The sequence below is a fragment of the Balaenoptera musculus genome, chromosome 1, assembly GCF_009873245.2.
Source record: "Balaenoptera musculus isolate JJ_BM4_2016_0621 chromosome 1, mBalMus1.pri.v3, whole genome shotgun sequence".
NCBI lineage: Eukaryota > Metazoa > Chordata > Mammalia > Artiodactyla > Balaenopteridae > Balaenoptera > Balaenoptera musculus.
The window spans coordinates 112,983,194-112,995,976 of NC_045785.1; the positions used below are offsets into that span (position 1 = coordinate 112,983,194).

General features: G+C 39.2%; 1 protein-coding gene across 9 annotated transcripts in view; it reads right to left on the bottom strand.

Annotated features, from left to right (window-relative positions):
• Positions 1-12,783, bottom strand: part of ASH1L (ASH1 like histone lysine methyltransferase) — a 213,573-nt gene that overhangs the window by 2,913 nt on the left and 197,877 nt on the right. For 8 of the 9 annotated variants that reach the window (XM_036831168.1, XM_036831148.1, XM_036831175.1 and 5 more), the window contains 11 exons: positions 10,490-10,642; positions 8,471-8,525; positions 8,256-8,388; positions 6,953-7,201; positions 5,864-5,950; positions 4,845-4,935; positions 4,223-4,361; positions 3,931-4,103; positions 2,705-2,871; positions 1,459-1,499; positions 185-486 (listed from right to left, as the gene is read on the bottom strand). In XM_036831168.1, coding sequence (XP_036687063.1) covers positions 185-486; positions 1,459-1,499; positions 2,705-2,871; positions 3,931-4,103; positions 4,223-4,361; positions 4,845-4,935; positions 5,864-5,950; positions 6,953-7,201; positions 8,256-8,388; positions 8,471-8,525; positions 10,490-10,642 — 1,590 coding nt within the window. Of the gene's footprint in view, positions 1-184; positions 487-1,458; positions 1,500-2,704; positions 2,872-3,930; positions 4,104-4,222; positions 4,362-4,844; positions 4,936-5,863; positions 5,951-6,952; positions 7,202-8,255; positions 8,389-8,470; positions 8,526-10,489; positions 10,643-12,783 lie in introns of those variants that run through there. The other variant, XR_005017158.1, reaches the window with a different exon arrangement.

Below are 12,783 nucleotides of genomic sequence, written 5' to 3' on the forward strand. Positions count from 1 at the left end.
GACGCCCCCTGTATTGGGAGCATGGAGGATTACCCACTGGACCACCAGGCAAGTCCCAGAACTGTACCATTTTTAAAGAATATTTTCCATTCTAAGCAAGTAATTAGAAGTTGCTCTTTCTCATGCCCTCTCTGCTGATTTCCCATTTATCTTAAACCCTAGATATGAGCCTGATTCTCCTTACCATTTTTCCCAGGGATTTTTTCAAGGAGATTGAGCAAGATCTGGTTGAGTCGTTCCCGTTGACTATGCCGTCGTTCCTCAGGGGTACAAGCTGCTTGGGGTTCTTGCCTACTTTCCTCTGTTTTTTTTTCACCCTCACTGACTTCAGCAGTGGCCCCCTCCCGTTCTGGCTCCTCCAGGCTGGGCATCTCATTGGCTGCTTGCTCCTGACTGGCCAGAACCTCTTCAATCAAGGGCAGAGCATCATCCTCCTGGCCCAGGTCTTTCAGGGGTGGCTTTGAGCGCTCAGACTTCCAGGATGATCTGCCAGAAAGATATGTGAATTTAGAGAGGAAGGCTAAGCAGGGCACTTGGGGATGGAAGGGGAATGAAGGGAAAAGACCTCGAGATGGCTTGAGATCCTGCAGTCTAGCTGTTAGAGCCTTGGCTCAAGAGGTAAGAAACTTGGCTATGGTCTTCACTTTATTATTTTTTGAAAAAAACCACTACCTTTCTCTGAAATTTAATTTCTATTTACAAAATTCAATTTTTCTTCTTTCCTTCAGGAATCCACAAAACAGACCAGAGCTGGTAAAACGCTTAGCTAGCTCTGACTGCTTCATGAGTACACAGAAGTATGGCACAACCTTGTGATACCAATAGTCCAACTAAAATGAGCACTTAAATAGAGTTTTTACTTTTCCTAAATTTCTTCTCACATCTATTATCTGGTATTTTATTTTTCTAATATTGAAATATAGTTGATTTCCTTATGGTAAGCTATTGATGTAGGTAAAGTAATTGTTACGCTACCATTCAACAGAAAAGGAAATTGAAGAAAAGCCTTCGGTACTTTCTCTAAGAATACACCTCTGTGTACAAAATAGCACAAATAAAAACTATAAGCCCAAACTGCTCAGTTAAAACCGTGCACTTCTAGCTACTTCTGTTCCTTGACAGAAGTCCTAAGAGCTGATACACCTTGGGGCAATAGGGAAAACTTGCAGAAACCTAAAAAAGATTTTTCCAAATCTGTCTGGAGTTCTGTTCCAAATCCTTCCCTTTCTCTATCTCTAATCTTACAAATCTCCCTCCCTGCCCCAACTAAGGCTCCATAACGAGACCACACCTACTGAAGTCTAGTTCTTCTATATTACTGTTGGCACTATATTGGTCTACTTTGTCAGAGACTCCCCAATCCTAGGTGTGCGGCTGAGTGGGTAGGTGGTCGTTCTCTTGCTCCATTCAAGTTATTGGTTAATCCCTTAGGCTCCTTACATCCCCCATGGGACTCACCGCCCTCCGTTCCTCTTGTAGTTGTCTGGGACATAATGAGGCTGCAGAGAAGAAATGGAAGTGGTAAGTGTACTGCAGAAGCTGGCAAAGCTGATACAGATGATCTGGGGCAAACTCAGGATAAGGGAGGTTGGGAGGTTGGGAGGTGGGGAGGTAAGGAGATAAAGAAAGAAAATAACTGGGCTATTGGGCTAAAACCTTTATTAAGTTGGGTGACTGTGTTAAGGTCAGAAGTTTAGTTCTAATCATCTGTAGGCCACACTGGTTTTTAGCATTTTGTAAGCCTAGAATGATAGTAGAAGGGATAGGCTCAAAATTCTTTTTGTCCCATCCCAGCTTTTAAGAAGTTAAGGTTGGGGTTTCAAAGCTGATCAGTGAGCTGCTGACTGAGCAAGCAAGATCAAAGAATTCTAGATGAGAGGCAGGGCTTGGTGGTGAGCAGAAAGAATATAAAATAAATATGATTTAGAGAAATCTAAAAATAATACTAGGAAAAATAGGAACATAAAGGTTTGCTTTCTGGTTAAGACTATTTCTAAGCATTCCAGGATGACAGCTCTGAATTCCGCAAGGCCCACTGAAAAAAGACTCATGGATGAGGAATTTAGTCCGGGGTTTCATTATAGCAAATACATGGATAACCAAAACCTTTATGAAATGATGACAAATGGCACAATGTAACTGAAGGAATATGTTCACAATTTGAAAGAAAAAGTAACACATAGGAAAAGGGCTGAAAATAAAAATGTTAACAGTGGTTATTTTCTATGTAGTAAGATAATAATTTTTTCTTCTTAATGCTTCTGTACTTTTCAAATTTTATATAATGATAATGTCTTATATTTTAAATCCAGGTATAAAAAAGAAAAAGCACTGAATTATTTTCACCAAAGGTTTCTCAATGTTATTGATATTCTTTTTGTTTCTGAAAATTATGGGTGTGAAAAACATAACAAAAAACTATGATATGAGGCTCAAGGGCAAAGACTGTAAAGAGGTGAGAGAGAAAAAAGAGGAAAACCTAACTGAAGTATAACAACAATTCCCTGAGGCACAGCCCATGCCAGGAAATGCAGAATAAATGCATTTTTGCTGCTCAAACATACCAAATAGAGAGGGAGTTTACCAGTTTGGGATGGAAACAGGATGAAGAAGCAGAGAGCCACTTGAAAATTCTCACTCTGTGAATTCCATGCATGAACTAGATTGTCCTGACACGTACAGTGAAGAGAGGAAGGGGACTTACTGAGAAATCTCTTTTAGGAGTGAGCTTCTTGGGGAAGTGATCAAAGGCATAGGGTTTGGTGCAGACGGGATAGCGGTTCCGGTGGATCTTGTAAAACAGGTGTGCTGACTTGTCAAGCCGATAATCACAGATGTACACATCTTGCTCCTTCACTCCTTTGGGTCTCCCTATGAGTCCAAACACTGTTAAAGAACCCTCCCTACTTCCCCTTCCCTCACCCTGAGCTGCCCCTCACATACCATTGGGAGAGCAGTGAGACCCCTAAGAGGGAAACATGGTAGCTGTTTTGAGAGGGGGAACAACTAAGCATTTGGTGACTTCAGAAGAAAGGAGACATTAGTGTCAAAGAAAGGGGAAAGGGAATCTAAGAGTTGAAGGGCATTCTATAGGATGGAAAGAAACCAGAAATGTAGACTGAGTGCTGCAGGAATTTTTGAGAGAACATTTCGAAGGAAAAACAGAGCACATTTTGGGGAAGTTATCAGAAAAGAATAACTGTATAAATGAGGGAAGCACATTTGGTCATGAACACTTTATAAACTGGGGGACTGAGGAGTCATTATGGGGCTTCAAGCAGTTAGTTTTTGCATGGAATATATATTCTCCTGGACTATTTTGCTGTGATACTAAGAGAAAGAGCTAGGCAACTGAACTACTTATAATGGTATCTAACATATACTGAGTTTTACTGTGAGCCATAAACTGCGCTTAGTGCTTTTGTAGATTATTTCATTTAATCCTTACAAAACTCTCTAAAATAGACACTAATCCCTATTTTCAGTAGGCTAAGTAACTTTCCCAAGGGCACACAGGTAAAAAGTGGTAGAGCTGGAATTTGAAATTAGATTGTCTGATTCCACTGTTAACCACAAACCTTATAAAACTATTGTGTTTTCTTGTTTGTTTGTTTGTTTAATGTAGAGAGTTGATGATGGCCATAAGGATTTTGGAATGGGGGGGTGAAATAACTTATCTTCCCCACAAGTACTAATAGAGTGCTAATTACATACTATGAAAAAAAAATGAATTAACAAAAAGAGAATTAACATTTATTAAGTAACAAGCACTAGGTAAAAGAAAGAAAGAATATTATATAGCTCTCTGAAGCTTCATAGCTAACCTTGGATAACCTTTTATCAGAGAGAGACTACATGAACAGAGTGGGCAGTTGTAGATCAATGAATAGCAGACAGGAGGTCATTTTTTAAGTAGTCCAAATCACTTACCTTTACAATATGTATACAGATCCAATACACAGCAGGTGCCCACTACAGCCTCCAAGGGAATGATCTCATAAAGTGGCACCCGGAACAGTTCATTGTGATAGAACCGACGGGATGGAGAGTGGTGGGTTTCATGGGGACGAAAATAATGGTGACCAAAGGCAAACCGTTCCTCTCTAAAAAAAGAAAAAAAGAAAAGGGAGAGGTTTAGTTAAGTAGCATGATCCTAGTGAATATCCAGCTCTGTGCTGGTAGGGTACAGCTAAAAGAATAGAGATAGGACCTCAACACATACTTTTCATTCTTCCAAAGCTTCTCAATGCGGAATATGTCAAGTTTATCTCGGTTAATGTGAGACAATAGTCGATAGGACTGACGGACTGGGTGGCCATCAGGGGTGCGCCGACTATCCCTCATCAGATATACACAGTCACCTAGGCAGGCACAGGAGAAGGTTAAGACACAGAAGGCACAGAACACAGGAGAAGGTTAAAATGATTCCTGCATAAATTCTGTTAGGTATCCCTTAGTCTGACCCAACGTCTACATAGAAAGAACTTAAAATCTAAAACAATAAAATCTGAGACAATAAATACATAACTACAACCAGCAGTATAATGGTGATGACAATCAATTCTAGACTATGAGAATGACATGAGGGAGGTCCTCCACCTCTTGGAATCTTATATGTCTTTCCCAGTCTTAAAATTAGCTTTATAACACCCTGGTCTCTCCAATTTAGTTTTATTTGGTGGAGGTAAATGTATGTAAGCCTAAGGACTTGAGGATAAAAAAAAGGTATATTCTATTGCTGCTAAAGGTCATATGGTGACAATCACTATTATGCAGACAGCAGATACCCCCTACTGTTCAGAATGGTCAGCTTTGGCAAGTAGAGTCAGCTTCTGTGTACGCACCTTGACGAAGCAGCAAGTCATCTCGGAGCAAACAGATGAAGTAGACACAGCCAGGTTGGGCGTAGTGGGGCCGAGGGATCATGGGTACCTCCTGGTAAGAGCAGAAAGCCGATGGATAAGGGCTGGGACTATTGTATCCAGCCTCTCTATTCAAGAGAAAAAGAACTACAACCTAGAATTCCCAACCAATTAAGACTTACTGTTTAGTCGTTTCAATACAGCACAGATATTAAAAAAAGATGACAGCAACTAGAGTTGTTAAACTTGAAAAAGTGAACGCAGAGGACAAACCTGACAGGCTAAGTATCCCAAACTGTACTCTATGAAGCACTAATTGTGTGGTTGCTTTGTGCCATCTAAAGGGCATCTGAAAATGTGTGAAGGGGGACTTAGTCACAATGACTGGAGGAGGCTACTAGCATTTAGTGCCCAAGGGCTAAGAAAGCAAACATTCTGCAATGTATCCCTCACAACACTGAAGAACTGTCCACTCAAACTGACAACAGCACCACTGTTAAGAAATACTGCCTAAATACCTCCTTTTATAGAAGATCACACATACAAATATGGCAGAGCCAAGACAAAAACCCATTTAATAACTTGAGCAAGATACCCCGACCTACCAGCTCTCCTAAAAAATGGGCCTAAGACTAACCTTTGTTGACTCCGAGCCCAGTGGTCTTTTCACTTAAACACTGCTTAACATAAGTGATATTTAGAGTACCCAAGTTCTAAACTTTATAAGTTACTTCTGTCATGGATAGTAGTGTTTATAAAAACCATGGTTTTATATAGTTCCATTCCTTCCGTAGATTTCTATGTATTCTCCCTTTGGTCTCAATCAAAAGGGAAAGGGAAGGGCAGAATTATTACCCTCAATGTAAAGTGTAAGAAACTGAGGCCTAGAGAGGTTGAATAACTTATCAAAGGAAATTCAGTGCATTAGGAGCAGGGCAGATAAAATACCATGTGCCACATCTCCTACTTTTAGATTAGAGTGTTATCAGAGGGCAACTTACTCTGTCCACGGGCCTCGGGTCACACTGCTCACAAAGGTAGTGCTCCACATCTGAGTTCACTCCCATGCAGTCACAGTGCTGCCACACCTGTAGAAAAAAAAAGTGTGTGTGTATGTAGGGGGTCAGACTTACTGAGAGAAGTCCTGGGGGCTAAGAATAAAAAAATGTGCGGGAGTTCCCTGGCGGTCCAGTGGTTAGGACTCGGCGCTTTCACTGCCGGGGCCTGGGTTCAATCCCCGGTCAGGGAACTAAGATCTTGCAAGCTGTGGCAAAAAAAAAAAAAGGCGGTAGGACAGGGTAAAGTAAAACAGGAACTAAGGATGTTAAGGAGGTAAGTGAGAAATTAGAGATAAATGGTAAAGTAGGGGGAAAAAAGAATGAGGACTTATCTGAACATAAGTATACAGATTGGTTCATAATACATAGATCTGGGCAAACAAAATAAGGAGATGGATAGAGAACAGGAGGATGAATGAATACAGTACCAAGCTATTACTTACAAAATAATATGTATCAACAATATGGCCACTGGGAAAAGGCTTTATAGTTATTATTATTATTTTTTTTTTAGTATAGTTATGTTTTGACTTATCCTTACCTAATTATATCCTCCCAACAATCCTATGTGTTACTCATAACTCCATTTTCCATAAGGTAATGAGTGCAGATGAATCAGATGGGGATACTAGGGCTCAAATCCAGGCCTTGACTCCTTCATCAGGAGCTCCATATATTGCATTCCATCTGTATTAATGCTATATAGAGTGTAGTACCTCTCATGTTTTTCAGGTAAAGCACTATCCTAAATATTATCATTCTTCTTGATCCAGATTACATTAGAAGTGTGCAGTGGAAAGTGGGCAGAAAGAATGGGAGGTAGAAAAAAGAAGAGAAGGATAAAATGAAAGGGGGAGTTATCAAAAAGGAGAAGGACAATATGGTGAACAGTAAAGGATAACAGAAACCAAGGCAAAGTTAAAGTTTATAAAAAGCCCGTCAAGCCACGCCAAAAGAGGTAGGGGCCGCTGCTTTGAATATAGTCACCATGCTCATCAGGACTAGGCTTCTGCTTCACCTCCTGACCCTCACCATGCACTTGTCACACTGGATCATGAGGCCTTCGTCCTTGTAGAGGCCACAGATACAGCGGATAACATCATCGTCCTTCTCATGACCGTTCTCCTTCTCAGAGACTGAGGTCTCACTGCTGTCTGCCTCACTTGCTGTCTCTCCCACAATCTCATCAATCTGGGCTGATGCCTCATGCCGGGCATTGTAATAGGCCTTTCGTAGGCGGCAAACGTCTCTTCCAACCGGCGATTTACGTCCATAATACTTCTGAAGAAAGCAGAAGAAAGAAATCATGTTTGTCTTCTCAATATGGCTTAAAAATATACCTGAAGAGGTAGCAGGATTTTCTTTACCCTCCCATTTGGTTAACATATTTTTAATACCAACAAATATAGGTTCCAGACAGTTGAAAACAACTTAAACTGAACTAAAATGAATTAAAATTAGAATCTGCATGGTAATTTTTCCATTTGCTCTGTTGCTCTATTATTCGACTCCTATCATAGACCTTATTATCCATTAGGATCAAAAACACAGTGGCCATGGAACATGATTAAGTACTGCAAGCATAACGTGGAGAATCTCTCCGTTTACCTTTGTCTTATAGATACTAGGGACAAAGCTACAAGTTTAAATATATTTGAAAGCTGGGTTTCAGGAGAAAGCATGTTAAAATTCAAAATTGCTATAATTTTTCTCGCACTTGTCTGTTTTTCTGTCATTTCTTGTCTTCAGTCTCAATTCCTCCTTCATCTAGTAGTCTCTTTTGTCCTTCAAACACCTCTCCAAGGTATTTCAAAATCACTGAACGATATCCTCTCTTCTACACATCATACCCATCCTCTCCTTTAAATCAGTTCAAGACCACCTTCTCTCCAATGAGCTTCACCTATTCTGCAACCTATTAGTGTAATACCCCTCAATTCCATCCTTAAGATATATTTATTTGCCTATACATATTTCTGTGTATTTCACATATACTTATTGTCTCGAGAAAAGAGACTACAGATATGACTTAAATGTAGTAAAATGTCTGTATTACATAAACATAAAGGTTCAGCACTAAATTAGGTTTTTACAGAAATTGTTTTGGGAGTATGATTTAACCTTCCACTCTGGTCATATCACTGCCTTCATTTATTATATTTCCAATATTTAGTAAACTATAACCCTTATCCTAAGGGTACTCGATAAAAATTGTTGTCTTTCTTAATCAGATATATGAAGGTTGCTAGGAGAAGAGTGTAAAAATCTTAAACTTCTAGAACAGATCTCTTCAGAACAAACTTCTTAATCTGTGTTTGAAGTCAGTGAAAAATACCTCAGCATTCCGAAACACCTTGAGCATGTCAGCATCAAAAGCCTCCACTGTCTTATAATAACCAATGAGGATCTGCTTCTCTATGGTGGAAAGATCTAGGGGATCAGAGATCTTCTCATAATAATCAGCATTCCTGGAACATAAAGCCAGGGTGTCAATCTGGTACACTTAGGACTTTTCTAAAACTCAAATGATTCCCACATATGTAAACTTACTTTTTCTTTGGGGGTAGGTTTAAAAGTGGTGCTGCCAGTGACTGTCGGGAAGAATCTGCAAGAGAATGCAAGGTTTAGTAGAAAGTCTGACTATAAGAAACAAGGGAGGCAAGTATTAACTCCTAACTGAAAAAGTAGAATCCCTAAAATTTAAAGTTAGGAAAAAAAAAATCTAAGTTTTTTTTTTGAGGCCAGTGAAAAATGCAAGGACTTTCCAGAAATGTGGGCAGTCAAAGGCAGAGATCAGAAGATGCTTTCAGGATTACCTGGAATATGAAAGATACAGTGTATATACTTGAAATATAAAATAAAACAGTGTTAGTTGGGTAATGAAAACTTTCTAAGAAGAATGAGAGATGGGAACTTACTGAAGTAGCTAGGGTGCTTAGGGCAAATTCCTACTCAACAAAATTTATTACATCAAAGATCATCTCATCCAAAAAATGTTTTCTAGTTCTCATTAATTGCCCATAGTTAATATTACTCTGTTGGTTTGGATTCAATTAAATTCCAGATAATGAATAATTCAGTACTCTAAATATTTTCTGGAATCCATCTTCTTATAACAGTTGCTCTGTATTATGAAAACAGAATTCATGGTGTGGGGCTGCTTCTCACTTGCTATCTTACTTTCTAACAACTCACTACACAGAGAGAAAAAGCCTATTGTTTCATGCCCAGAATGCAGTGACATATAGATACATCTACTGCTGTTTCACATTAGATCAGATGGGGCTGGTTGAGAATACAGAGTGTGATCTTTAGGGAATGTAAAGGGAGTAGGTGCCACAAAACTTTACATATTAGGACAGGCTGGTCTCCCCTTTCTTCTTTCCATCCTTAGGTTAACAAAATGGCAAAAAACCACTAAAACATGATGATAAATAGTAGAGAAAGAAAACCAAATTCCTCAGAATTTAGGGAAAGGAAGGAAGCAAAAGTTGATGGCTGATTATAACAACAACAAAAAAGACTCACAGATATGGAGAACAAATTAGTGGTTACCAGTAGGGAGAGGGAACTGGGGAAGGGCAAGATAGGGGTAACAGATTAAGAGGTACAAACTATTATGTATAAAATAAGCAACAAGGATATATTACTGTACAACACAAGGATATAGCCAAGATTCTGTAATAACTATAAAAATTGTGATAACAAAAATTTATAACTTAAAAATTGCCAATCACTATACTGTACACCTGTAACATATAATATTGTAAATTAACTATACCTCAATTATAAAAAAATAAAACAGACAAAAAAGCTGATGGCAAAAGCTGCAATTCTTTGTTCAAATCTCTCATTTTAAATATCTACAAATTTCCTGGTCAGAAAAAGTCATGTACATTACCAAACTACCTACCTAAAATTAAAAATTCTCTCCTTCTCCACCCTCACCCCCAACACAAATCCACGAGATGTGTCTTGCAAGAGGAAAGGAGTGGGGTAAATATGTTTGCATGAAAATGCTTCGAAAGTAATTTTTTTGCAACTTTATATCCTTTTCCTTAATGTAGAAGTTAGGGCCTGTGAGCCTTCCAAAATATATGCAAAATTATGTACATAATATTTTTCTGGGGTAAGAGTCCATAACTTTATTCTCAAAGATATCTGTCAATCAAAAAAGGTTAAGAACCACGGATGTCATACATTCATAATACTTTTTTCTTAAATTGCTAATTCATTGCCTCATTCAGGAAAATTATATCCAAGACAAAGACCTACTTCTTTCTATCCTACAGCTAAAAAATGTGATTTCTAAATATAGTACTTAACTATGATAAAATTCCAATAAATACAAAAAATTAACCTAAAGATCCAGAGATTTAGAGACAATAATCCCTGAAGACTATAATCAGTCCTATAATTCTATACTCTGACAAAGGAAGAACTAAGTAAACCACCTAAATTCCTAGCCCTAAACTGTCATGTGTTCTTGGTCTTGGATATCTCAGGTGAGGTAAGTGATATAATTTTTTAAAAAGCTAAGGAGAAGGAATTTGGGGTAAATATGGTCACCTTTATAAGAGATTATGCCATCACAGATCTCTTTGAAGATCTGGGCTAGGCGGGCTGCCCGAGCTACTTCAATGTTTTCCTCTGCTGCTGCCAACCGTCTTGTTCGAACAGATCGAGCAGTCTGCAGGGCGGAGAACTGGGTCATGAAGACGTCTGGAAGGATAAAGTGAAAATTAGTTTCAGGAAAAGAGGAGCTCTTTCTCTTCTGTGATGGATTCCTGCGATTTTCGCTATTTTCCTTAAAGTGACTAAGTAGGTTAGTGGTTATGGAGTTGTTTCTCTCCTCCTTAAAGAAACATCAGAAAACACTGGAGTTTACCAGAGAGACAAATCCTGCAATTTAAAGGGACTTACTAATGGCCAAATGCTATAGAGTAGTTGCAAGTCTGGGTTTCAAAATGAGTCTGTCTGCTTTTGAATTCTGGTCTCACTGCTTACTAGCTGTCTGATTTTGGGAAAGTTACTTAAACTTTGTGTCTCAGCTTCTCAACGGTAAAATGGGAAGAGTGGTAGTACAGGCACACCTCGGAGATATTGCAGGTTTGGTTCTAGAACACTGCAATAATGCGAATATTGTTAAGAAAGGGAGTCACACGGAGGTCTTCGTTTCCCAGCACATGTGAAAGATATATTTATACTATACTGTAGTCTATTAAGTGTGCAACAGCATTATATCTAAAAAAACAATGTACATACCTTAATTAAAAAATACTTTATTGCCAAAAAGTGCTAACCGTCATCTGAGTCTTCAGCGAGTTGTAATGTTTTTGCTGATGGAGGAGGGCCTTGCCTCAATGTTGATGGCTGCTGACTGATCAGGGTGGTGGTTGCTGAAGACTGGGGTGGCTGAGACAGTTTCTCAAGACAAAGCAGCAGTTCAGTTTGCTGCATCTTTGACTCTTCCTTTCATGAATGATTTCTCTGCAGCATGCAGTACTTTTTTTTTTTCTCTCATGCAATGCTCTTTGATAGCATTTTACCCACAGAACTTCTTTCAAAATTGGAGTCAATCCTCTCAAACCCTGTCACTGCCTTAGCAACTAAGTTTATGTAATATTCTAAATCTTTTGTTGCCATTTCAACAAAATCTTCACAGCGTCTTCACCAGGAGTAGATTCCATCTCAAGAAGCCACTTTCTTTGCTCATCCATACAAAGCAACTCCTCATCTGTGAAGATTTTACCACGAGAGTGCAGCAGTTCAGTCTCACCTTCAGGCTCCCCTTCTATTTCTAGTTCTCTTGCTATTTCCACCACATCAGCAGTTACTTTCTACACTGAAGTCTTGAACCCCTCAAAGTCACCCATGAGGGTTGGAAACGACTTCCAAACTCCTGTTAATGTTGATATTTTGACCTCCTCCTGTGAACCACGAATGTTCTTAATGGCATCTAGAATCTTTTCCAGAAGGTTTTCAATTTCCTTTGCCCAGATCCATCAGAGGAATCACTATCTGTGGCAGCTGTAGCCTTATGAAATGTATTTCTTAAATAATAAGACTTGAATGTGGAAATTACTCCTTGATCCATGGGCTGCAGAGTGGTTGTTGTGCTAGCAGGCATGAAAACAACATTAATCTCGTTGTACATCTCCATCAGAGCTCTTGGATGACCAGGTGCATTGTCAATGAGCAGTAAAAATTTGAAAGGAATCTTTTTTCCTGAGCAGTAGGTCTCAACAGTGGGCTTTGTCAACAGATGTGCTGTCGTCCAGGCTTTGTTGTTCCATTTGAAAGAGCAGAGGCAGAGTAGATTTAGCATAATTCGAAAGGACCCTAGGATTTTTGGAATGGTAAATGAGCACTGGCTTCAACTTAAAGTCACCGGCTGCATTAGCCCCTAACAGAGAGAGTCAGCCTGTCCTTTGAACCTCTGAGCCAGGCACTGACTTCTTCTCTCTAGCTATGAAGTCCTAAGATGGCATCTTCTTCCAGTATAAGGCTGTTTCATCTACATTGAAAATCTGTTGTTTAGTGTAGCCACCTTCATTAATGATCTTAGCTGAATCTTCTGGATAACTTGCTGTAGCTTGTACATCAGCACTCAAACTGCTTCACCTTGTACTTCGATGTTAAACCTCATGAACCAACCTCTGCTAGCTTCAAATTTTTCTTCTGCAACTTCTTCACATCTCTCAGCCTTCATAGAACTGAAGAGAGTTAGGGCCTTGCTCTGGATTAGACTTTGGCTTATGGGAATGTTGTGACTGGTTTGACCTTCTATCCAGACCACTCAAACTTTCTCCATGTCAGCAATAGGGCTGTTTTACTTTCTTATCATTTGTGTGTTCACTGGA